The 23,836-nt window shown below is 43.2% G+C and overlaps 1 protein-coding gene across 7 annotated transcripts in view; it reads right to left on the reverse strand.

Annotated features, from left to right (window-relative positions):
• The window catches only part of Kif23 (kinesin family member 23), a 29,351-nt gene extending 5,884 nt beyond the window's left edge, over positions 1 to 23,467 (reverse strand). For 2 of the 7 annotated variants that reach the window (XM_060375548.1, XM_060375534.1), the window contains exons 1-19: positions 23,345 to 23,467; positions 21,785 to 21,854; positions 20,647 to 20,775; positions 14,579 to 14,684; positions 14,240 to 14,376; positions 13,818 to 13,927; positions 12,961 to 13,131; positions 10,075 to 10,116; positions 8,515 to 8,627; positions 8,248 to 8,369; positions 6,177 to 6,279; positions 4,228 to 4,307; positions 4,031 to 4,150; positions 3,713 to 3,839; positions 3,301 to 3,459; positions 2,227 to 2,384; positions 1,605 to 1,778; positions 1,261 to 1,440; positions 534 to 845 (exon numbers count right to left, since the gene is read on the reverse strand). In XM_060375548.1, coding sequence (XP_060231531.1) covers positions 534 to 845; positions 1,261 to 1,440; positions 1,605 to 1,778; positions 2,227 to 2,384; positions 3,301 to 3,459; positions 3,713 to 3,839; positions 4,031 to 4,150; positions 4,228 to 4,307; positions 6,177 to 6,279; positions 8,248 to 8,369; positions 8,515 to 8,627; positions 10,075 to 10,116; positions 12,961 to 13,131; positions 13,818 to 13,927; positions 14,240 to 14,376; positions 14,579 to 14,684; positions 20,647 to 20,775; positions 21,785 to 21,854; positions 23,345 to 23,355 — 2,424 coding nt within the window. In that variant the 5' untranslated portion in view covers positions 23,356 to 23,467. The remainder of the gene's footprint in view (positions 1 to 533; positions 846 to 1,260; positions 1,441 to 1,604; positions 1,779 to 2,226; positions 2,385 to 3,300; positions 3,460 to 3,712; positions 3,840 to 4,030; positions 4,151 to 4,227; positions 4,308 to 6,176; positions 6,280 to 8,247; positions 8,370 to 8,514; positions 8,628 to 10,074; positions 10,117 to 12,960; positions 13,132 to 13,817; positions 13,928 to 14,239; positions 14,377 to 14,578; positions 14,685 to 20,646; positions 20,776 to 21,784; positions 21,855 to 23,344) is intronic. The other 5 variants (XM_021639956.2, XM_021639954.2, XM_060375572.1 and 2 more) reach the window with 3 other exon arrangements.
• Between the last annotated feature and the right edge of the window lie 369 nt (positions 23,468 to 23,836).

Genomic DNA, 23,836 nt, shown 5'->3' on the forward strand with positions numbered 1-23,836 from the left:
GTGGAATTAACAAAATTTTTTAAATAAAAAAAAATTTTTTTTCAAAACAGCAAGGAAAAAAACTGAATTCGGGGAAGGGGAACCAAAATTAAAAAAAAAAAAAAAAGTATAGTCTCATACATTCATATTTGGGTTGAGGGAACTATGGCTCATTGATAGAACAATTTCTTAGCATGTTGAAACCCTAGGTTCAATCCCAGAAACAAGGAAAAAAAAAAAAAGGAAAAAAGAGGAAAAAGAGGAACAGAAAATCAGAGGAAGGAAGTAGATGTAGTTAGCAGTAGCAGTAGACTCTAGGAATCCTATGCAAAGTCTGTGCAAAGCCCTGTGGCAGCATGCTGGCTGGCATTCAGTGTTCACAGGCACGTGCTCCTGCTTTCTCCTGTCAAGAGCTTAGCCTTGAGCAGGGTGGCTCAGTCAGAGCGTCTTCATTTTGGAACCAAACATCTTGCCATTGAACTTCTGGAGTCAAGTTACAAAGAGCAAAGAGAGAAAGTCTACACTACAATGCTGTAAAGAATGCCGGCACTAACCCTGCGGCCACGCTCCTCTTCTACGCCTATCTCACTGCTGAACGTAGGGACCATCTCCCTGCCTTCAGTCCAGCACATCCCTCGCCTTCTGTCTGACACGATACACGCTTTACTTTGTCCTGGCTCCTGCTGCCTATGCCTTGCAAGAGAGGTGACATTGACAGGTGTGCTGAACGGAGATAGTTTCTGCTCCCATTCCGAAATACAGGAAGCTACAGAAATGCTGCTGCAAGAGTTAGAACGCCTGTGTAGCTGTGGCTGGCTCATGAGTTGCTGGCCGTTGGAAATCTGAGCAATATTGTTACTAGAAAGCTAGAAAAATTGGAGAAAAATTAATGAATAAGACTGAAAAACAAACTAAGAGAAACAATATTACTTTTTTACAATTTTACTACATGCTGATTTAACATTTTAAGAAACAGTTTGCAGTCATTTAAGTTTTTTGTGCTATACTTTTACTGTTTTTGAGGCAGAGTCTCACTATGTAGCCCTGGTTGGTTTGGAACTCTGTAAACCAGGCTGGCTTCAAACTCACAGAGATCTGGATGCCTCAACCTCCCAAATGCTGGGATTAAAGGCAGGTGCCATTATGCCCAGGCCATTTGTGCTAAGTTTTAAAACAGAAGCTAAAAATATATGACATGAAACAAAACAATCCTCACAGAGAAACTCCTCTAATTGGAATAAACTTTCTAGCACTAAGCTAGATATAGCTGCAAACACTTACAGGCACAGGCGAAGGAGAGACGGATCTCGGAATGATCTTCTCCCGGTCCCGCTCCCGAGACGGTCTCTCTGGCTTCTCAAGTTTGGGTTCAGTCACAATGGCCTTCAGCTGTTTGAGCTTTTCATCTTTGACCCAGAGTTTATTCTGCATCTCTAGCTGGGTGGCTGCCACCCGACGCTCCTACAAGGAGCAATGGCAAATTAGAGTCTACTTTAGTCACACCACATCACCCACTTTATTGCTTGAAAATGACAGTTCTTTAGTTCTTCAGAGATTAAAAGACACCACCAAGGCTCTGCCACAAGCACAGAAATGCAAATATTTAACCTAAGAAGAACACTCACACACTCCTTCTGCCACTTCATCGTCGTTTCTGTCACCATGCCTTGCAACCTGGCTTCTAATCTGCGCTTGTCAGAAAACTGCCGCTGAAGCTTCTGATTCTGGCTCTCGAGCTCCTGCTGCAGATTGCGCTTATCTTCTTCATAGATTGTAGTTGTTTTTTCCAAAATCTCAATCTGCAAAGGAGACCACCGTGCTCAGCATCTGTTGTGCAAACATTTTACCTAACTGTAGAATAAGTAGTCCTTAAACTGCTCACAAAAACAAAATTGTGCAAAGAACACACACACACACACACACACAAACACACACACACACACACACACACGCTTGCCCTCTATTCCTCAGTCTCACCCCCACCCAGAAGGGAAGTTACTCAACAAGTCCCTCCTAAGCCAGCTACCTGCATGTCTCAAGGTAAACTCCAAACATTAAAGACCGCAGTCTCCTCCCCCTTCTGTGCCCCTCGCAGCAGCAACGGGCACAGAAGCTGTTCTCAGAACATTAAAGACCGAAGTCTCCTCCTCCCTTCGTGCCCCTTACAGCAGCAAGGGGCACAGAAGCTGTTCTGAGAGCACTGCTGAATGAATGGCCAGCACACAGACCAACAATGGGACCACAAACCTTGTACTCCAAAGTTTTGTTTTTCTTCTCCAGTCGTTCTATTTCTGATTTTTGTCCTGAGATCAATTTTTCTTTTTCATTTAGTTTCTCCTGAATGTAGTTTTCTTTATTTGATAGAGAACTGTCAAGTTCTTTTAATAAGGCTTTGAAAGTCATACCTGAAACAGAGCACAGATTGTGCTGTTTCTACTGGTACAGGATAAAACCAACAAAACCAGCATTCACTGGCAGACACTCTCAGACCCTCCGTGGCCTTTGTCCATGAGGCTGACATGCAGCTGCCTATGCACGTCTGTTTTGTGTATGTGCAAGGCCCTGAGTGCAATACCAACAAATGTAAGAACAATGGAAAGAAATTAGGTAGTTTGATTGTCAAATCTATACATGTTCACAGAAATATTCTGTAGGGCCTGGTGAGGTGTCTCAGAGGTTCAGAGCACTGGCTGTTCTTCCAGAGGTCCTGAGTTCAGTTCCCAGCAAGCACATGGTGACTCACAACCATCTATAATGAGATCTGGTGCCCTCTTCTGGCCTGCAGGTGTATTTGCAGACAGAACTGCATAAACAAGTGTTCTGTAACCTCTTCCTAACACTTAGAGTAAAGCTTGCTTACAAATTCAAAAACAGAAATAATCTGTGTTTGAGACCTGCTGAACCTGACTGAACACTTGGCCACTCATGGAAACAAAGTCACTTCCAAGAACCAGACTTGTTCAATTGCTCTACAAACTTTCAAACATTATTTCACTTTTCCGTACACCATCGTGAGGCACAAACAATTACAAATTATAAATAACTTGAAAACGGAAAAACTATAAAATACCACCTTGTGTCCACCACTATTAAAAATAAAACAGGTAGAGAGACACCTACTTCTTATATTCTTTATAAGCAAATTAGAATAGAGCTGTTTGTTGAGGAAAACAAAATCTTGCCATTCAGATTAAACAACATTTGAGACCACTATAAAGCCAAGAAGCACGTCTTCCTTAAGGAGGTGTCCTAGCAGATGGAGTCACTGAGACCTGTCTCTCCCTTTGCCCTCACAGCAGCTGGAAGCAGCCCTGCCCTTACATTGTTTGTTAAGCTCCTCAGTCATTAGCTGTCGAAGGTGATGTCGTTTCTCCAAAGTTTCGATCAGCTTTGGAAGGGTCTCCTCATCATTGATATCCAAAAGCTTGTATGGGGGCAGTGGTGGGAAGCTCTGTGGAATCACTTCAGTCACCAGAGGTTCTGTATTGAATTTAAAAATTATTAAAGAACTTAAGTCTGATGGCATTAACAGAACCCCTCAGCTTACTCAGAGCCAGAATTACAAGTATGCTTCACGGAGCCCTGCTTTAGGTATGGAATTTCTCAAAAATTAAATAAAACATACAACAAAAGAAACCCTTGGTCCAAAGTTTCTTGCATTTGATTCTTGAGAAGATTTTTTAAAAGCTACAGAAAGACACACAAATGAACACGGATCTACACCAGATCATACCATCTCCAAGTGGGCCTCCCCGAGGCAGGTTTCTGTATCGTCTCCCTGGCGTCAAGCCACATATCACCTTGTCTGCTGGTCTCGCTACTTCAACTTCCTGGGTTACTTCAGCAAATCTCATGACTTGCTGAAAATACAAAACAGAGTTTGTAAAAGCAATCCCACCCTAGTCCTTCTTTATGGATGGTTAAATACCTCATTTGTATATTCAGTGACCCTGTATCAATCTATGAAATGTACAGAACGCTATTCTTCACATCCAAATAGCTGTTTTCCCTAAAGAATCCCAACTGTACAGAACAAATACACTTAAATTACCAAGCTTTCTTCATAGTCTTCAGCCTTTGGATTCACACACACGATCATCCGCACCTTCCCCTCTCCATCGAAGTAGTTTTTGAACAGATGGGTTAGCTTTGAGTCTCGATATGGAACCATCTATAAAGACACCCGAAAACTAAGCATGATAGTTAAAATGCTAGAGAGTTAAATGTAGTAGACCAAGGCTGCTTTACCTTGTTGGTTCCATATGTCTGGTTCTCTCTTAGGACTTCCATGCATGTTCTTAGCGTCATCAGTGACTGATTAATGTTACCTGAGATGAAGTCAGATACAAAAGACACTTGAAACAGCAAGATAGGAGGAGCTGCTACCTCTGTGTGCCTGTAAAACTTCCACTTCATTTAACTGCTACATGTCCATGACTCAGGTTCAAGAGCTCTCCATGCATGGTTAGCACTTTCAACAGTACTGATTCTGAACAGCCTCAGCAATCATCTTTCAGGGACTATTAAAAACTCTCTAAACACATTACTCTTAAGTAAGAGTCTCTTTTTAAGCTTTGTTTATTTTTATCCTATGCATTTGAGTGTTTTGTCTGCATGTATGGAAATGTGTATGTGTGTCTGGTGCTTACAGAGGCCAGAAGAGGGCATCAGATCCCCTGGAACTAGAGTTAGAGACAGTTGTATGCTATCGTGTAGATGTCACAAAGTGAACCTATGTCATCTGGAAGAGCAACAAGGTTTTTGTTTGTTTTTGGGTATTTAGTTAGTAAGTTTTTTCTGAGACAGGGTTTCTCTGTTTAACAGAGTCCTGTATGTCCTAGAACTTGCTTTGTAGACCAGGTGGACCTCAAACTCATAGAGCCCCACCTGCCTCTGCCTCAGGGTTCTGGGATTAAAGACTTCCACCACTGGTGCCAACAAGTTCTTTTAAGTGCTCAGCCATCTCTCTAGCCTCAGCATACAATAGGACACTTAATTCTATGTTTGAATGAGAATGGCTCTCATAGCTCCATATGTTTGACTGGCCTCCAATTGGAAGAACTCTTTGGGAAGGATTAGAATGTAGGGCCTGGTGGTAGGCTTAAAGGTTTTAAAAGTGCAGGCCATTCCCAGCTGCTCTTCGTGCCTCAAGGTTGTAAGTCACCTGCTCCACAGCTGCTCCACAGAAACCTCTCAGCTACTGCTGTAGTACCATGCCTTTCTCCCTGCCATGACATCATGGACTCACCCTTTGAAACTGTAAGTAAGCACTCAACTAAGTGTATTTTTTTTTTTTTAATAACTTGGTGTCTCTTCACAGCAATAGAAAAGTAACAGTTCCTCCCAAACCCTAAATTCTGTCACAGACAAACTCAGTCACTTGGCTTGCTTCCTTTCTTTTTCAGGGGTGGTGGTACTGGAGACCAAACTCAGGCACATCGTACCCGGGAGGGCAGCCACATCCCAAGTGATTATTTTAGACTATAGCATGAAAGGGACAGAAGTCCCTCCTACACCCGGAAAGGACATGTTTCTAACATTCAAGTGTCTGAGGAACCAGCAAAATCTGTTCCTCTGCATCTCAACAGGACTTTCTAGTAATCATGTTTTCTTTTTTCTGACCTATCTCATTTGGATTTCTGAGCCCAGATAAGGCTAGTAAATTAATCACACCTCTAAAAATTTCAGATCTCAGACTCCCAAGTGCTTTAGACCTGTTCATCTTGGAATACTAAGACTTCCTAATTTCATCATGCCTGTCAGATAAATCATTTAGCTAGATATGATGATACACGCCTGTAATACCAACACTCAGGAGGCTAAGGCAGGAAGACCATCACAAGTTCCTTCAAGGCCAGTCTGGACTACACAAAGAAAAAGTTAACTTAGTTGGGCTGGCAAGATGGCTGAGCCAGTAGAAGCACTTGCTGCCAAGGCGCAAGACCCAAGTATGATCCCCACAACCCCCAGAGGCAAGAATTAATTCCTAAAAGTTACTTTCTGACCTTTATGCACACCCTGAGGCGTGCACACACAAATAAATTGCTAATAATTTTTTAAAAGACATAATTTAAAGGCTAAGTTTAATAATCAATGTTATTTCACTGATTATGCAGAAAACTCCCATTGATAAATACAAATTGATGTTCAAAGTTTTTGAAAGTTACAGACATAAATAAGTATAGCACTCTACTTACCAGCTTCACGTAATCTGTTCCCTTCTGCTTTAGTCCTGTTGGTTCTTTCACTTCCAGCAAGATCTACCAGAGATAACTGGCTTACAGTAATTTGTTCTTTTTCCTGAAGGGATAAAAGCAACACTCTAAGCTAAATTACACTTCGTTACAATGTTCTTAGAGACTCAGCCAACAACCGGGCAGTGGAGGCAGTGGAGGCGCACACCTTTGCTCCCAGTAGGAGGCAGAGGCAGGTGGATTGCTTTCAGAGTTCCAGGCCAGCCTTGTCTACAAAGTGAGTTCTAGGGCAGCCAAGGTTGCAGAGAAAAACCCTGTCTCAAAAAAACAAGAAACTCCATTAACATAGTATTAAATCCTAATGGACACTGTACGTGCACAATACAAATGCCCAGAATGGAAGAGGATGCATGATACAGGAAGCTTGCTAGAAGCACCTGGCTGGCTGCTTGTTTGCTACCCAGTTGTCCTCAGAGCAGACATTAGATGACTTCTTGAGAACAGAGGTCTGTTCCTTTCTACTAGAACCAGGTATCTATATTCCAGGACTGGAGTTCTAAGCATTGTCTTCAGCAACACACAAACCGGAAAAAACAAAAGCCACCCCCCAAAAAAAACCCATAATTTAAGGTAATAGAACAATTTCACAGTACTCGAACTTTATATAAATATGTGTATGTATGTATGTGTGTGTGTGTGTATAAAGAAAGCCAGGCAGACAGATGCTCAATAGTTAAGAGCACAGGTTGCCCTTGCAGAAGCCAAAGGTATGGTTCTTGGCACTGACATGGCAGCTTAGAGACACTTGTAACTTCAGTTTCAGGGGATCTGATGCCTTCTTCTGGCCTCCACAGGCACCAGGCACACACGTGGTACACAAACATACATACAGGCAAAACATTCATACACATCATAGAAGGTTTTAAAAAAAGAAATGAAAGTCAAGAAGCACCTAACTGGTATTATGCTAGTAGCTAGAACTTACATCCCTAGCACCAAAAGCAGAGTCACTCACAGGAAATCAGGTGTGGAGACTTGTTTGTGGCCATTTTCTGACTAACATTTATTGAGCACTGACTAATCCAAGCAGTGGACAAGAAACTTCACCCTGCTTCCCTTAGCTCTCACAAGCTTATGAGGCCCTCATAGTCAGGTTCTGACTGTGCAATAGGCAGGAGTCAGAACTCAAATCCTAATGGACCTGGAACTTCCCTGCCAGCCTGGTCATGGCCACACTAAACAGTTAAAATCATGACCAGTGAAGCAAGACTTTAGTCCTAGCAGGGGAGGCTGAGGCAGTGAATCTCTGAGCTCTAAGCTACATAGTCAGATTGTGTCAAAAACAAAAAACAAAAAACCAAAAGCCAGATATGGTAATGCATGCCTCTAATTCTGGCAGTCAGGAGGCTCAGGCAGGTGGACCCCTATGAGACTTTTTAAAGTCTGGGGCCAACTTTGCCTATATAATGAGAAATAGTAAAAAGAAAGAAGGAAGGTTTGGGTAGAGGAAAAGGAAGGGATATGTGATGCAATTACATTATAATCTCAGAGATAAAGAGAAAACAAAAACGTTCAAAGTCATCCTGGCCTCATCACAGGAGATGTCTCACCAAGGCAAACCACACCTAAACCAATGCAACACACACTCTTACAGACTGGCATTGTTTTATTTTTGTTTGTTTGTTGTCCAGACAGGTTTTTTCTCTGTGTAGCCCGGCTATCCCGGACTCACTTTGTAGACCAGAATGACCTAGAACTCACACAGACCCACCTGTCTCTGCCTCCCTGAGTGCTGGGATTGCAGGTGTGCCCCATGCCCAGCCATTCTTACAGACTTTTAAAGCTTTGCAGACCATTTTCACAGCACAGCAAGGCCCACGTGCCACACATGCTCTGCACTAAGATCGCAGACTCAATAGGCAGAGCCCAGAAACAGCTCTACTGACATGAAAATAAGTCATCAGCTCCATGGCTACTGACTCCAGACCAATCCTCATCACCATGTCAGCACCCTAGTTTAGGTCATCTTCAAAAATTAGGACTGAATTAGAAAAGATTCACACACAAACATTACCTGTAAGACATTGTCTCCATCAGCATCCAGGGGAGCCTGGACAAGTTTAATGTTGAATACACTATGCGAACGACTGGACTCTCTATTCAAATGGGTGTTAGCAATACGTCTCTTTTTCTGACCTGTGACAGCAGAGAGACCATTGATTATACCTGAGCTCAGCTATTTATCATACCTGTTAACCCAAAAGAACCACTGTTAAACTGTAGCAATAGCTCTGAGGGCTGAAAGCATCAGTTCACATTTCACATTCTAGTTGTTTCTAACCTCTCCAAAAGATTTCAAAAGCTTCCTCTGTCGATTTTACTTCTACTTCTGTACATCCTGCAACATACATGTTGTGGTTCTTATCTTCTCGGAGCATTTTAGATTGTGGGATTCTATGGGAAAGAAGAAAAAGGTTAGTTTCCTAAGTGAGATCCAACTGTCTTTAAGACTACGATTACAGTGCCAAGCAACACAATAGCCCTTTCCTCCTGAGCTCACTTCCAGAGCCCGAGCCTCGGGCCTGCTAGCCAGTGCTAGCCAATGGCATATCAATGGGATATGCCATTGAGCATATCCCAGCTTTTCTCACATTTAACTTATGGTTATAAAGCTGGACAGTCCGAGAGTGAAGTGCTGGCACCCAGGGAGGGCCTTCTGGGGTTTTACGACAGAGGCACCACAGAGTAAGACAGAACAAGCATGCTCCCATATGTCCACACTTTAATGGATGTAAAATTATATAAGATTACCAAAGAAATGTTAGGCTTGAAAAACAAAACATGATTATACAGCCAAGATTAGTTATAAAGTACAAACTAATTGTTTTTAAAGCTCGCTCTAAGCCACTCTAGAAAGCACACTAAGCGCCATGAAGAATTAGCCTAGAACAGTACTACAGCACTACAACTCTCAGCGCAGCTATGCACCACGATCGAGCACTCTCCTCAGTGAAGAGATCAGCATATACAACTGGCGCTGCCCTTCACAGAAAGGCAGATGAACTTAGAAAGGTCTTAGCATATGCCAGGAGTGACCATCCTAGAAAAGAGGCATGGTGAGTTCTAGTCTGCAGCCAGTCAGCTGAAGGTTAGGTAAGGGTGCTTGCCTATTTTGTTTTGGTTGGTTTGTTTTTTTTTTTTCAATGCAGTTTATTCAGGAACATGGAACAATCCTCGGACCCCGGGGAAAGCCAGCCCACAGCTTAAATAGCCTCTGGGTAGCCAACCCAGGCTTGCCACGGGGGCGGTTGGTTTGTTTTTAAGTACTGCTGCTTTACATGTATGGGTGTTTTGCCGGTATGTAAGTCTGTGTACCACATGTAGGACTGGCACCCACAAAAACTAGAAGAGAGCATTGGGTCCCTGGAACTGAAGTTACAGATGGTTATGAGCCACCACGTTGGTACTGAGAATCAAACACAGGTCTTCTGGAAGAGCAGCCAGTGCTCTTAACAGCTGAGCCATCTCTCCAACCCCATGTTTTAATTAATTTTATTTATCTGGGCTTGAATATGTGGAGGTCAGAGGACAACTTATAATTCACTTCTCTCCTTCTACCATGTGGGTTCCAGGGATGGCTCTCAGGTTGTCAGGCTTGGCAGTTAGCACCTTTATCTGCTGAGCCATCTCACCAGCCCCATACTCAGTTTTGTGAATGGTGAGTATGGAGACATTTACTAGTCCCCATCACAGATAATCAAGGGAAGATTTTGTAGAAGAAAGGAGCATTTAGCGGTTGCAGCCTGCCCACTGCCAAAGAAAAGCAAACTGCTTACAAACATGCCACCTATGACCACCACTAGTGTTAACTATGCCCTTAAGAGTCAATACCATCACATACACTGACTCTGTGCTCCTCATCGGTGTGCTGCAGCCATTCCACCTACCAAAGGAAGAAGGCAGACATTAGATGGCTCTAGAGTAGCCATCTTGCAGAAGCATTTCGGTCTAGCCTAGTGACAGTAATGATGAAGCAGATTTAAAACACTCAACTTATGAGATGCTTCACTGTATTAACCCCTCAGAAAAGGAGAGCCAATACCATCCTCACATTAAATCCACAATCGTGATCAACCTTCTACAGGCATCAAAAGATAACCCAGGAAGGCACTTATTTCCTTTGCATGACTGAATAAACCATGACAATATCACCTGAAACTATGTCACTTAGAACAAGCCAAACAAACTGCGAACATTACAGACATAGAAGTGACTGATAGTGCTGGGCACGGTAGGGTATGCCCTTAATCCTAGCACTTGGGAGGCAGAGACAGGTGGATCTCTGTGAATTCATGGCTAGCCTGACTATATGGTGAGCCTAACTTAAAAAAAAAAAAGTTGTGGAGCTCCTATCCTTTCCCCATCAGACTAACTCCCCTTCTTTCTTATGATTCCCTGTACTCTGCCAAAGTTTTGGTCATGAGTCTTTGCTTTGAAAACACTGCTAGTTAGAGTCTTTCAGATGCGCTCAGTAGACTCCTGTCATACGTTCAATGCACATCCCATCTGTCTTTCTAAATGAGGATTGCTCCACAAGGACCAAATATATCTGGGCACAGGGTCTTTTCTGAGACTGACATTCAACCAAGGACCATGTATGGATATAACCTAGAACCTCCACTCAGATGTAGCCTGTGGTAGCTCAGTAACCAATTGGTTTCCCAAAGTGAGGGGAACAGGGACTATTTCTAACAGGAACTCAATGACTGGCTCTTTGGTCTCCCCACCCCCGAAGGGAGGAGCAGTCCTGTTAGGCCACAGAGGAGGGCTTTGCAGCCAGTCCTGAAGATACCTGATAAAACAGGATCAGATGAATGGGGAGGAGGTCCCCCCCCATCAGTGGACTTGGAAAGGGGCACGGTGGAGATGAGGGAGGGAGGGAGGGAGGGACTGGGAGGGAATGAGGGATCGGGACATGGCTGGGATACAGAGTTAATAAAATGTAACTGATAAAAAAAAATAAAAAAAAACGAAAAAAAAAAAAAAAAAAAAAAAAAAAAGTTAAGAGCTGGAGAGATGGCTCAGCCGTTAAAGGCTAGGCTCACAACCAAAAATGTAAAAAAGAAAGTTAATTGGTAGCAATGAATGACATCACAAACGTTTAAGTAAAACAGGTACATACAAAACTAGAGTTGACACAAAGAATAGTTTAAAACACATGTGTGAAAATATTTGTTAAAATGGGAAAATAATTTAATAAACATAAAAAGCATTGCCTCCAAGACCTTACTCTCATTACTCTCTACAACTTAACCTAGGTACTTCTCTCTTAATTTCAATATTCCAAAAACAAAGTCAGACAGGTAACTGCAGAAAGAAGCCCCTTTATATAAACTGCATTTGAAGCCAGGTTTGGTGATATACACTGCTGTCCCAGCACCAACAGGCTGAGGTAGGAGAAGCACGTGTAAGTGGAGAGCAGCCTGTGCAACGCAACACTACCCCAAAAACAAAACTGTTCTCATCTAGAAAATGGGTGAGTAAAGCAAAAGCAAAAGACTTTCAGATTTAATTCACCTAGCCACTTTATTCCTACTTTACTAATCATTAGTAATTCAAAGATCTAAATGAATATCCTTCATTGAAATGCAATTCAGTAAGAGCCACAGAAAATTCTTTTATTAAGTATGGCCTCAATCAGTCAATGCATTTTTCATATTAGTGAACACACTGACATTAGTGAACATCAGACTGTTTTTACTTTAATGGTTTTCTAAATCCAGCTGTTTCCACAGTACACATATACACAAATGTAATGTATAAGACAAAGGTCTTCGCATCATTTATGTTCTAATTGGCTGCAGTGAACATAGCATGTAAGACCAGCCTTTAGCTAAAAAACAAAACCATCCACTTAAAAACAGTATCAGTCTTCTGACACAAAATTTGTGTGTCAACTTTGGCATAAAGAAAGGCACTTCTGTAAAGCTACATGGTAAGTGATCTTCAGATTCTTCAAGGCAAGACCCACAGATACCTGGGGAGTAGCAGGTCCCTCTGGCAGAATGGCAGTGCAATGTGAGTTTACACTTTTTGGCAAAGGATGAGCTAAGAATTACTTGTTCAGACCAGGATCCATTCCATAGAAATCACCAAGACACAGACAGCCCAAAGAAGGTGCAGAACTCCCAGCACTGACAGGGTTTTGAAAGGTGCCCCAAAAACTACCTATAAAATTGAGATTTGTCTTAAACCTAAGTCTAAGTTTTCAAAAGCAATTTTCAAGATGGAAATTCAGATCACTATACCTTAACCTGCTGATTTCCAAATATAGCTACAATCTAGTTATGAATAAAAGTATTAGGGCTAAGCGTGGTGGTACACACATTTAACCCTAGCACTAAGGAGGCAGAGGAAGGCAGATCTTTGAGTGTGAGGGCAGCCTGGTCTACAAAGTGAGTTCCAGGACAGCCAAGGCTACACAGAGAAACCCTGTCTCAAAAAACAAACAGAAGAATGAAAGTATTGCTGGGTGTGATAGCACATGCCTTTAATCCCAGCACTCTAGGAGGTAGAGGCAGGTGGATCTCTGTGAGTTTCAGGACAACCAGAACTACACAGAGAAACCATGTCTCAAATAAATAAATGTATTTATTGCGCATGACTACATGATTATTGTGTGCATTCTGAAAACAAGTATTAGCCCTGTTTATACCTGAAAAAAACAAAAACATGGCTCGTTGGGTTAGTTTTCCAGGGTTTACTGAAGACTCTCTTCGGTACTTACTTGGGCTTTATGGGATCAAACAGCACTTCTTCCAATAGATCATATATGTAATTATTATAAATTTCAATGTAAGAGACAAATACACCATAGACACTGTCTTCATCAACTTCTTCTGCTTTGCAGAATTCTTGAACATTTATCATATCTGCAAACTCTGGATCTGCCTGTCGCCTAAAATAAGAAACAGATCCCATAAGGTCAAATTTACCCACTGTGAGTCAACATAAAAAGTAGATAATATCTGTGTTGGCTGGTTCTATGTCAGCTTGACGCAGGCTGGAGTCTTTGGGAAAAGGGGCTTTCACCTGGAGAAATACCTACCTCTAAGAAGCTGGCCAACAGACAAATCTGGCTAGCATTCTCTTGATTAATGACTGATGTGAGAGGGCCCGGCCCACTGTGGGTAGTACCAACCCTGGGCAGAAAGTAGGCTGAACAAGACATGGGAAGCAAACCAGTAAACAGCATCCTTAAATGGCTTCTGCATCAGCTCCTGCCTTGAGTTCTTGCCCTGACTTCCTTCAGTAATGGACTCTTACTTGGAAGTATAGATGAAATAAATCTTTTCCTTGCCAAGCTGCTTCGTTCAAGCAATATCACTAGAAGCCTGAGACAATACCAGAGCGATAACAAACTCTAACATGTTCTGCCACCTAAAGATGAATTCATAAAGCAACTTTATTCAGATTCAAGGTAGATCAAGGACAGCCTGGGCCCTCCAGATTCACAACAAAGGTGCAAAAAGTCACAAAAGTCAACTGTAAGACCAACTTTTCTAATTTGTATTCACCTTACCCAGACCTACAGAAACTACAGGACAGAATTCCCCCTGCCTGGGTTACGGAGAAGTTACTCACTTGCTAGAGGGGGTCTTTGGAATGGGCATGGCTTCTCTTTTCTGCCGTTCTAACAAGGCATCAACTTCACACTGTATTTCCATACTGTTCCTATCATTAGACTTAAAAACCTAAAAGAGGAGCAAAAAAAGACTTTTGAAAAGATCAACTTTACTTAAGGAATGGAAACATCTAAAATTAGAAAGCGGTTAACATTTGAACATTGGGGAAAGGGCATTAGAGGTGTTGGTCCTTGATCGTCTTGCTTCTATTTCCCAAGTGCTGGCATCACAGGCATGCACCCAGCATGCCCACCACAGCTAACTATATGGAAGATTCAAAGTCACTCCAAGGCTTTTTGTTTTTCCCCAGCATCACTGCACCAGAGATGGCTCAGCTCTGTGTCTACAGTGACAGTCACAACCCAAAGGAACTGTACTTACATAACGTTTTGCTTGAAATGACCCTATGCTGTTAAAGATCATGTTCAAACAACGAGGAAGCAGGCCTCCGGACCCTGGAGAACCTGTCATTGTGTGGGTTTTTCCACTTCCCGTCACACCATATGTAAACAAAAGACCTGCAGTGTAGCAAGGAACAATGAGCTATCGTCTTAAAAGTCCCACATATCATGTCATTATATTAAAACACAAAAATTAACAAACCCCCAAAGGGCATCACTCTAATGAGTTAAATCTGAATCCAGTGTCAAGCCAAAATATATAATATTAAAAAATTTTATCAGACAATCAGAGAATTCAACTAAACTCCAAGAATCATACCATTCTTGCCATGAATGAGGTCATCTACCAAAGGACTTGCCACAACATCAAAAAGTTCCTTCTGGGTGGTATGAGTGCCAAATACCCGCTTGAATGAATACTGAGTCTGTGGAAAGAAGAAAAAAAATAAGCACACGGAATTCCATTAGATCAGAAATCTCTCTGTTCTGCACTTGGAATGTTTCTGTTATGAGCATTTCAAATCAACAATGATCTTTAGGCTTAGAGCCTTCAGTAGTCACAGCTATCATAACAAATACTTTCAGTCCTATCTACTGCGTACAGTGAAGAAGTCATTAAGTGCACTAATGCTGCATAGATGGAGTGATCGAAAGTGAGAATGCACACCCAGTGCTTCGGAGGCTGAGGCAGGAAGTTTGCCACGAGTTTGATGGCAGCCTGGGGCTACATAGAGAATTATAGGCCAGCATGGGCTATAGTGTAAAATCCTGTTAACAAACAAAGCAAAACAAGGCAATGAACTATCATCTTACATTTACGCTGAGCGGTGGGTGGTGGCACACACCTCTAATAGCAGCACTGGGGAGGTAGAGGCATGCACATTTATGTTTAAGACCAGCCCAATACACAGTGAGTTCCAGGACAGCCAGGGCTACATGGAGAAACTATGTCTCAAAAAAATAAAAAAATAAGCAAATAGATTTACTAAAAATGTCAAGTGTTACAGTTTTCTATTTGTTGTTGTTTTCTTTTCTTTTGAGTGTGCTTATATGAAAGTCTGCTTGTAGTCATGGCTGCCTAGAACTTGCAACATAGACCAGGTCCACCTTTATTTTCAGTGATCCTCCTGCCCCTGCTTCCAAGTGCTAAGATCACAAGCATGTACCACCACCCCTGGCCAAAGCTTTCTATTTTTTCTCTACAAAGGTATATACAAAGTAGCAAAGCAACAAGATGGCTCAGAAAGTAAAGGTACTTGTTAGCAAACCTGAGAGCCTAGGCTCAACCCCTGGAATTCAGGTGGTGAAAGGAGAGGACCATATCCTGTAGGTTTCTCTCAGTGTGCACGCAGACAAAAATAACATAAAAGATTGATTTTGTAAGAGGACAGCAAAATAACAAGTGGACATCATTTTAAAACTGGAAATTAATTATAATCTTATCTGAGTTTTTTGTTGTTGCTGTTGGTTTATTTTTCGGTTTCTCTGTGTAGCCCTGGCTGTCCTGGAACTCTGTAGACCAGGCTGGCCTCAAATTCATAGAGATCCACCTGTCTCTGCCTCCTGAGTGCTGCGATTTAAAACATGTGTCTCCACTGGCCCGTGTTATCTGAGTTCTTATTTTCTTATACAAAATAAATATTACTTTTGACCCTGTATGCATGTATGTGTGCTTATGTATGTATACATATATGTGTATGTACACACAAACACACACACACACACACACACTTCCTTAAGTAGTCCTCACTATGTACCAAGGCCAAAAGAGGGTGTCTGATTCCGAGAAGTAAGAGCTAAAGGAAGCTGAGTCATCACGTGGTGCTGGAAAGCAAACCCTGGCCCCCTGCAAGAGCAAGTGTCCTTTGCTGGGAAGCCACTTCTCCAGCCTCTCAAATCACTATTTTAGAAATTATAAACAAGATTAAATAGCCTATTAGAGACAAAAACACCTACTTCAGGGGCTCAACAGATGGCTCAGCAGTTCCCAGCACTAACATGGTGACTCACAACTGTCTATAACTGCAGTTCCAGATCTGGTGCCTTCTCCTGACCTCATGAGCACCAGACCCATATATATATATATATATATATATATGTATATATATATATATATATATATATGTATGTATGTAATTTAAAGGTCTAAAAAAGAAAATTTATTTAAAACACCCATTTCAGTTAGGCTAACTTTGGCCTTTGTCAGGTTTCATTCTGAATGTACTCTCAGTAACCAATGCAGCATGACAAGAACGTGTAGAGCTCTTCCAAGGAAAACAGATGCCCTCCTCTTCCTCAAGAACACCTCCTCCTTTGGAGTAAAGAAAACAGGTTCAAGAAGGGACCTACTCAAGTCCCGAACAGCAGCAAAGCCAGCTCCACAGCTGCTCTGAGTACTCAATCCCCACCAAACCCTGTTTGTATGTACTTTAGACTTACTTGTACAAACCTGAAATTCAGTGAATCAGTATTCAACTCCCACTGTATCCTCAAAGACCTGCTGCTCCACCAACCTTCCTGACCATTCATTCTTTCTTAATCCAAACTTACAGTTTTGACAGACAGAAGGTGCACATCCCTCTGATGCTTACATAAGGAACAGGAGAAAGACAGTGAGCACAAGTACAGACGTGCATCCTGTGATGCTTCAGCTCAGTAAAAGACCACAAACAATGGTGGTCCCCTAAGGTGACAAACTAGTCCCTAAAGGAAAAGACCTCCCACATTACTCCAGGAGGTGGTGACACTAGGATAAACAAACCTGTATGGCTAGGCACAGATGCACTGCGGTATAACTGCCTCCTAAATTGCAGACAGTAGTGTGCTGCTGTGGTCTAACAGCAACAGTCTGTGTGCCCATGCCCATGGTGTCTATTATGGCAGTCCATCTAGCAAATGCAAGTGTGTTTAGTCATGTTCACAAAGTGGTGAACCTTCCCAGTGACCTCAGAGCACACCTTCATCTTTAAACACTGCACAGCTGTCAAAAAACCAATATAATAAGTGTTTTATAAAAGTAGCGCACTGAGTACTAGAGTGAAGTGTTATTTATGCTGGCGTGGTTTGAATACCCTGAGGAAGCAAAACTTAAGCTGAGAATCAAGATGAGGAGGTATCAAGGTTACAAGGAAGAAATCCAGGTTGTCCAAAATGGCAGGTAAGCATGATTTTGACTTACAGAGAATCCCAAAAGACTAGATGAGTACTAAAAGATAAGGATGGGGAGATGAGCAGGAGAGATTTTGCCCACTTATAGACTTTATGCCTTGAGAGATTTCAGGGAAATGATAAGCTCTCTTTCTGCTTTGCACGATCATTCTTGCAGCTCTGTGGAAACCATTAGACAAGATCCTGTGTAAAAGCAGACAGACCAGACAGGCCTCACCAGAGGCTATGGGTGTTCCTCAAAGCATCCTCAGCACAAGTTCCTGAGAGCTGGCTGTTACCAGGCCTCCTTAACACTGAGAGCCATTTCCTGCTTCCTATGTCTTCCATAGCTCCTCCTCGGCCTGCAGTCAGTGGACACATCTCAACATAGAGCCCAGACAGCAGTTAGTCAGGGCACTTGTGCAGTTAGTTATACTTAGCACAAGACACATCTCAATATAGAGCTCAGAGAGCAGTTAGTCAGGGCACTGGTGCAGTTAGTTATACTTAGCACAAGCCAAGTATCCGCTGCCCTGAACAAAATAAAAACGCTTCCCCACACAGACAGTTTGATTACTAACCAGCTCAGAATAAGCTAGTAGCAGGAGAGACAGACAGGAAAGGATAATCTGAGGATCTACTTGGCAGAGCTGAGAGGGTGTCTATATGTGACCCAGATGACAGAGCACTGGGCTACTGAACAACAACGGCACCATATTTGAAAAGGCTAAGAAGAAAACATTTGGAGGGTCATAGGGACTCAATAGCTCCTTTCAATGCATAAAACTTGAGATGGGTAGGGCAGCGGTGGCACAGGGGTCCTAGTACTCAGGAAGCATAAGCAGGAAGGTCTCTATGAGTTCAAGGTCAGCCTGGTCTACACAGTGAGTCCCAGGATAGCTAAAGCTACAGAGAAACTGTCTCAGACAGGCAAAAAACCTAAAAATAAAATAATTAGAGTTAGAAAAAAAATTGGGCTTGCCATAAAATTTTCAGAACCTTTAAAACCATGGAAATGATAGAAAAGAGTCCCTGTGTCAAGCACAGTGACTCAGACCTACAACATTCAGGACACTAAAACAAGTTCTAGTCCAGCCCAAGCTAATGTGTGAGATTGTCTCAAAACAAACAATCCAGAAAACAGAAGACAAGAAAGCGGGAAAAAAATATGAGGCTAGACACGGCACACCCTAGTATTCAGAGGCTAGACGGGAGAAACTAGCAAAGGGAAGCTAGTGACAAACCAGCTGAGAGTTGGAGAGGGAAACGAGCATAACTCAGGAAGGAACATGCTGCTGAGATAACAAGGACAAATTTGGCAGCAGAGAGGACATGAGACCCAAAAGAATCATGACACTGCAGTAGTATACACAAGCCTGAATGGCAGTCCAATGTGGTGGCTCAGGCCTGAAATCTCAGCATACAGGAAAATGAGGCAGACCAAATGCCACAAGTTTAAAGCCAGCCCAGACTATTTAGCAAGCTCTAGGGCACGCAGATTAGAGTAAGACCCTCATCTCAACAAATAAAAGAGTGAATGGCAGCTAGAAAGCAGACAGCCTGAATCGATCCTCTATTTTCCCATGTTCCCCACTCCTTCAACAAACCTGACTTTCTGCCTTATTTCACACATATGTACACATATACACATATATCTGACCTATTTGTCCACCAATTGCCAATTTAGGGTATAAAGTCCATAAGGGCACAGTCTTACTTTAAAGTACCAGCTAGTGACTGACCAGCTTCCTACAACATTTGGGGAACTAAAGGAATTCTATTTATATATTCATTGTTGTTGCTGTTATTGTATTTGAAGCAGGTCTTCCTCTACAGCACAGGCTGACCTGAAACTCATGACCCTATTGCTTCAGCCTCCTAAACTCTAGTACTATAGATGTGAAATACTATGCTAAGCTTAAATGGATGATTTTCAATTTATTCACTACTTTGCTAAATATAAAACTTCTCACCAACAGCTTGGTAATATACCTCAGAAATAAAACATTTGCCAAACAGGCAGGAGGCCTTAAATTCATTCCAACAGTGCAAATAATAAGCAAAATATTCTCCAAGTACTACATATGGTGATACATGCCTATAATACCACTCAAGCTGTAAGGGCAGTTCAAGGCCAGACTGACCAAAGAGATGTTATCAAAAAAAAAAAAAAAAAAGGAAGGTGGGGGGCTGAGGATGTAGCTAGCACTTGCCTACCATGAACAAGGTCCAATCCCAACAAGAAAAACCCACTCTGAAGGCATCAAGTGATACACACACTTCTAATTTCAGCACTGGGGAGACCAAAACAGGTAGACCAGAAGTTCTGAGGCCAGCCTGGGTGTGGTGGTCTGAATGAGGATGCCCCCGCCCCCCCAGCCCATATATTTGAATGTCTGGTTCCAAGTTGGTGCAGGAAGGATTAGGATATACGGCCTTGTTGGAAGAGGTATGCAATGGTGGGTGGGTTTTAGGTTTCAAAAGCCCACATAAGCCCAGTGTCCCTCTCCTTCTGCCTCATGGTTGTAGATCATTGTAAACTCTCAGCTACTGCTCTGGTGCTATGCATGTGTCACCAGGCTTCCCATCATGATGATCATGCACTAACCCTCTTAAACTGTGATGCTTTCTTTTATAAGTTGCCTTGGTCATAGTGTCTCTTTACAGCAACAGAACAGTGACTAAGACACTGGGCTACATGGTAATATTTTTAGAGAAACAAAACAAAACCGCTTCCTAACAGGTTAATTCAAATATACAATACTATGCAGATATAGCTCAAGTGGCAGAGCAATTGCCTAGCTTGCGCAAGGCCCAGGGTGTAAGCCCCAGCAAAAGGAAAAACACACAAAATGCCCATTATTAAATGTTATTCAAATCTCTTGGTGTGAAGTTGAACATATCCAGTTTAAGAAATCTCCTGGAAGCCAGGTGATGGTGGCGCATTCCTTTAATCCCATCCTTTGGGAGGCAGAGGCAGGCATATTTCTGTGAGTCTGAGACCAGCCTGGTCTACACAGTGAGTTCAAGGACAGTCAGACCTACACAGCTATCACAAAAATACCAAAAAGAGAAAACAATCCTCTAAATTCCAATATACCAAAAGTCTATCTGTATGTCCTAGAAATCAAAGACTAGTATTCTAGAAAAGGTGGCTAAAGCATTCCTTCCCACAAGCGAGATCACACACAAATTTTTAAATTCAAAAAAGAAAACAGGTCCGTTCCACTAGGACCCTACCTCCTTATACTCTCCATTTCTGTTGAGTCGATAGCCCTCAGGAGCGTGGAGCTGCACAGTTGTATTATTGACCACTTCTACACAGCATTCTTGATCGGGAAAGCTCAGCGGACGCACCCTACAGTACACCTGGAAAGAGAAAGGTATTTAAACAAGGTCGCCTTTTTGCCTGATTTCTTTTTGGTCTTTCTATTTGTTTTGTTTTGTTGTGTTTGTTGAGACAAAGGTTCTCACTCTGTAGCCCGAGCCTGGCTGGAACCCTCAGCAATCTGCCTGCCTTAGACTCATCTCCTGTTGCTGGGACTACAGGCACAAGGCACCTTCAACGTTCAGCACTCTTGATCTCCCATGTAAGCTGCTATTCATTCATCTACAAATATCTGATCTTCAACATAAACAAACTTAGTCATAAAAAAAACAAAAGCTACAGCTCAGAGTGGTCAAATGCAAAGATGCATTAAATCAAGATAAATTTAGGTTATGATATTAAATTGTAGTTTCTCTTCACTACTGTGCACAAACAAAATTGTACTAACATAAAACTCTCTCAAACAGCCAGCTCAGGTAGGCATGGCAGCAACCACTTGTAATCACAGCACCTGGAGGGTAGAGGAGCTCACTGCAGGGAAAACCTGGCCGGCCAGCTGTGCTCAAAGCAGGTGGTACAACTGAGACCAGGAGACCCTCTGCAGTGGTATTCAAAACTCATCCGAGCAAACCCTTCTTTTCTCAGAAGGTAGTAGCTGAGTTGAGTTGTTCAACACTAGTCTCTATGAACTCTGAGTATAGGGTTCTCTTTGCCAACGCGTCAGTTACCACAAACAGCTGGGGGAGAACAAAGACCTGAGAACAAAGTCCCACCCTGCCCCACGGCAAAGAGTAGAACCTGGGAGGAGATCCTGATCATTTAACTTTTCAAATCTAATTATTGCTAACAGGTTTGCAGCCAAACAACTAAAGACTTCCTTTTTTCTGGGCCAGTTAATCCTGTGGAGAAAGAAAACTTTCAGGGCTAAAGCCAGCTGTACACAATTGAGTGCATCAGTTTAACTGTGTGCTCCTATCACTTCTCCTTCCCCTTTCAAGCACACACACACACACACACACACACACACACACACACACATATAAATCTTACCCCCACTGGATCTTTAAGGTTTGTCTGAGATCCTTTTTTTATTACAGGTTTCCTGGGCATCTTAGCCTTCCTGGTCAAAAAAAAAAAAAAAAAAAAAAAAAACAAAAAACCAAAACAAAACAGAAATTTCAATTCAATACAAGTATACAAGACGTCACAAATTCTAACCACAATGAACTAGGTTCCTAGAGCTTAAAAAAAAATCATTTCCTAGAAATTCCAAAATACTGCATACCAAATAACATGAAAATAAATAATAATAATAATAAACTGTATTAGAGGAATAGGCAATTGTAATCTAAGTCATTAAACTTGTGATTGGGAAAATATACTTTTGATACCAGAACTACCCAGAAGAATATTTTTTTTCAATGCTGGAGAGCAAATTCAGAGATTTACTTATGATCTACCAGTAATACCCCAGCTTCCTAGTTTGTCAGTTCTTGATTTAAAATTGGTATATTGAGCAACAATTTTACACTCACTATAAACTTGAGACGTCTACATTTAACTTTATCCAGGTGCACAAGCAGTGTCAGCAACCATTACCTCAGTTATTAGAAAAGCACACGAATTCATTCTTTGACCAAAATGTATGCCTAAGGGTTATGGATAGTCTGTAGAAGAGTACAGGATTCACAATGCTCCCAGCTGGATCCCAAAAGATAGATAAACAAATAATCCATCTACACTATATTCTCAAGGAACATCTGGTCACTATTATTATCCTTTAGTCCATCTCCTAAATATGGCTCCAAACTGAAAATTTCTTGCTGTTTTAAGTAAATAGAAAAAAAACTGATGTATTTCAATATTCTCTGTCATATAACTTTTTCCTCATTTATAGGCTACAGAAATATTTAACTTTAAGATTAAATCAAAAGACTGGTTTGGACTGTGGATTATTAGAATATTTTCCTCAGTATAGTCACACATAAAATACAAGCAAACCAGAGTTGGGCTATAAGCTGGGGTTGGTGTGCTTAAGTAAATATATAAACTGAATCCTCATTTAAACAAGTTCCGTTTTTTGGTTTTCGTTTAGTGAAGGCTAGCTCCGAGGTACCGACGTCTAAAGCCGACCCTCCCCTGCAGAACAACTGCAGCCAGGACACCGCCCACCTGAAGTGTCTAGGGACTATTGAGGAATGTGGGCGTGGAGGAGAGTGGAAGCCGGAGGGATGGCCCGGGGACAAAGATAGCGCAAAGTGGCTGGGCCGGGGAAGGACGCCGACCTCGGGGCGAGCTGGGGGGTGCGGGGACCCCCACGGCGCCCGCGCCGCCCCCGCCGCCCGCCCGCTCACCCGGGCCCTTCATCCCGCCGCCCGCCCGCTCGCCCGGGCCCTTCATCCCGCCGCCCGCACGGCGAGCCCGACGCGGCGTGGGGCAGGCTGGCCGCCGGCGAGCCCCGCGTGGGTGGACGGCGCCGGCGCTGGGGCCTTCGCGGCCGAGGGGGCCGTGCGGGCGTGGGCGCCCAGGCGGGCTCCAGCGCGCCGCGCCCCGGCAGCCCCGGCCCCCACGTCGGCCACCCCGCCCGCCCCTCCGCGGGCTGGTACTCACGCTGGCTTCATGGCCGCAGTTCGCCTCCGGACGCGCGCGAGGCCGTCGGGCTCCGGCCGGGGCAGGGCGGGCGGGGACCGCAGAGGCGCACACGGCGGCCGCGGGGACCGCTCTCGCTGCGAGGAGAGCCGGGCGGCGGCGCCGCGAGCCGCACAGTGCGCCCGCCCGGCGCATTTCAAACGGCCCAATCAGCGGCCGCCCGCGGCGCGGGGGCGGGGCCTCGCGAGCTCGGGCGCGGCACCTGAGGCGCTGGTCGCCTTGGTAACGCGGGGACACAGCCTGAGGCGGAGCAGCGCCGCGCAGGAGGAAAACCTGAGGAGGGAAATCCCGACCCTTCCGTTCCGACCGAAGCAGAAACTGAGGTCTCCTGCCTTGTGCCCAGAACCCCGAAGGAAGTGAAGTCGTTCCGCCGTGTTCTCTCAGGCTGGCCGGCTGGCTTCCAAGCCCCTCATCATCTCATTATATTATATTTTGTGTTTTATTTTTTCCTTT

This window comes from Meriones unguiculatus, chromosome 1, assembly GCF_030254825.1.
Source record: "Meriones unguiculatus strain TT.TT164.6M chromosome 1, Bangor_MerUng_6.1, whole genome shotgun sequence".
Taxonomy (NCBI): domain Eukaryota; kingdom Metazoa; phylum Chordata; class Mammalia; order Rodentia; family Muridae; genus Meriones; species Meriones unguiculatus.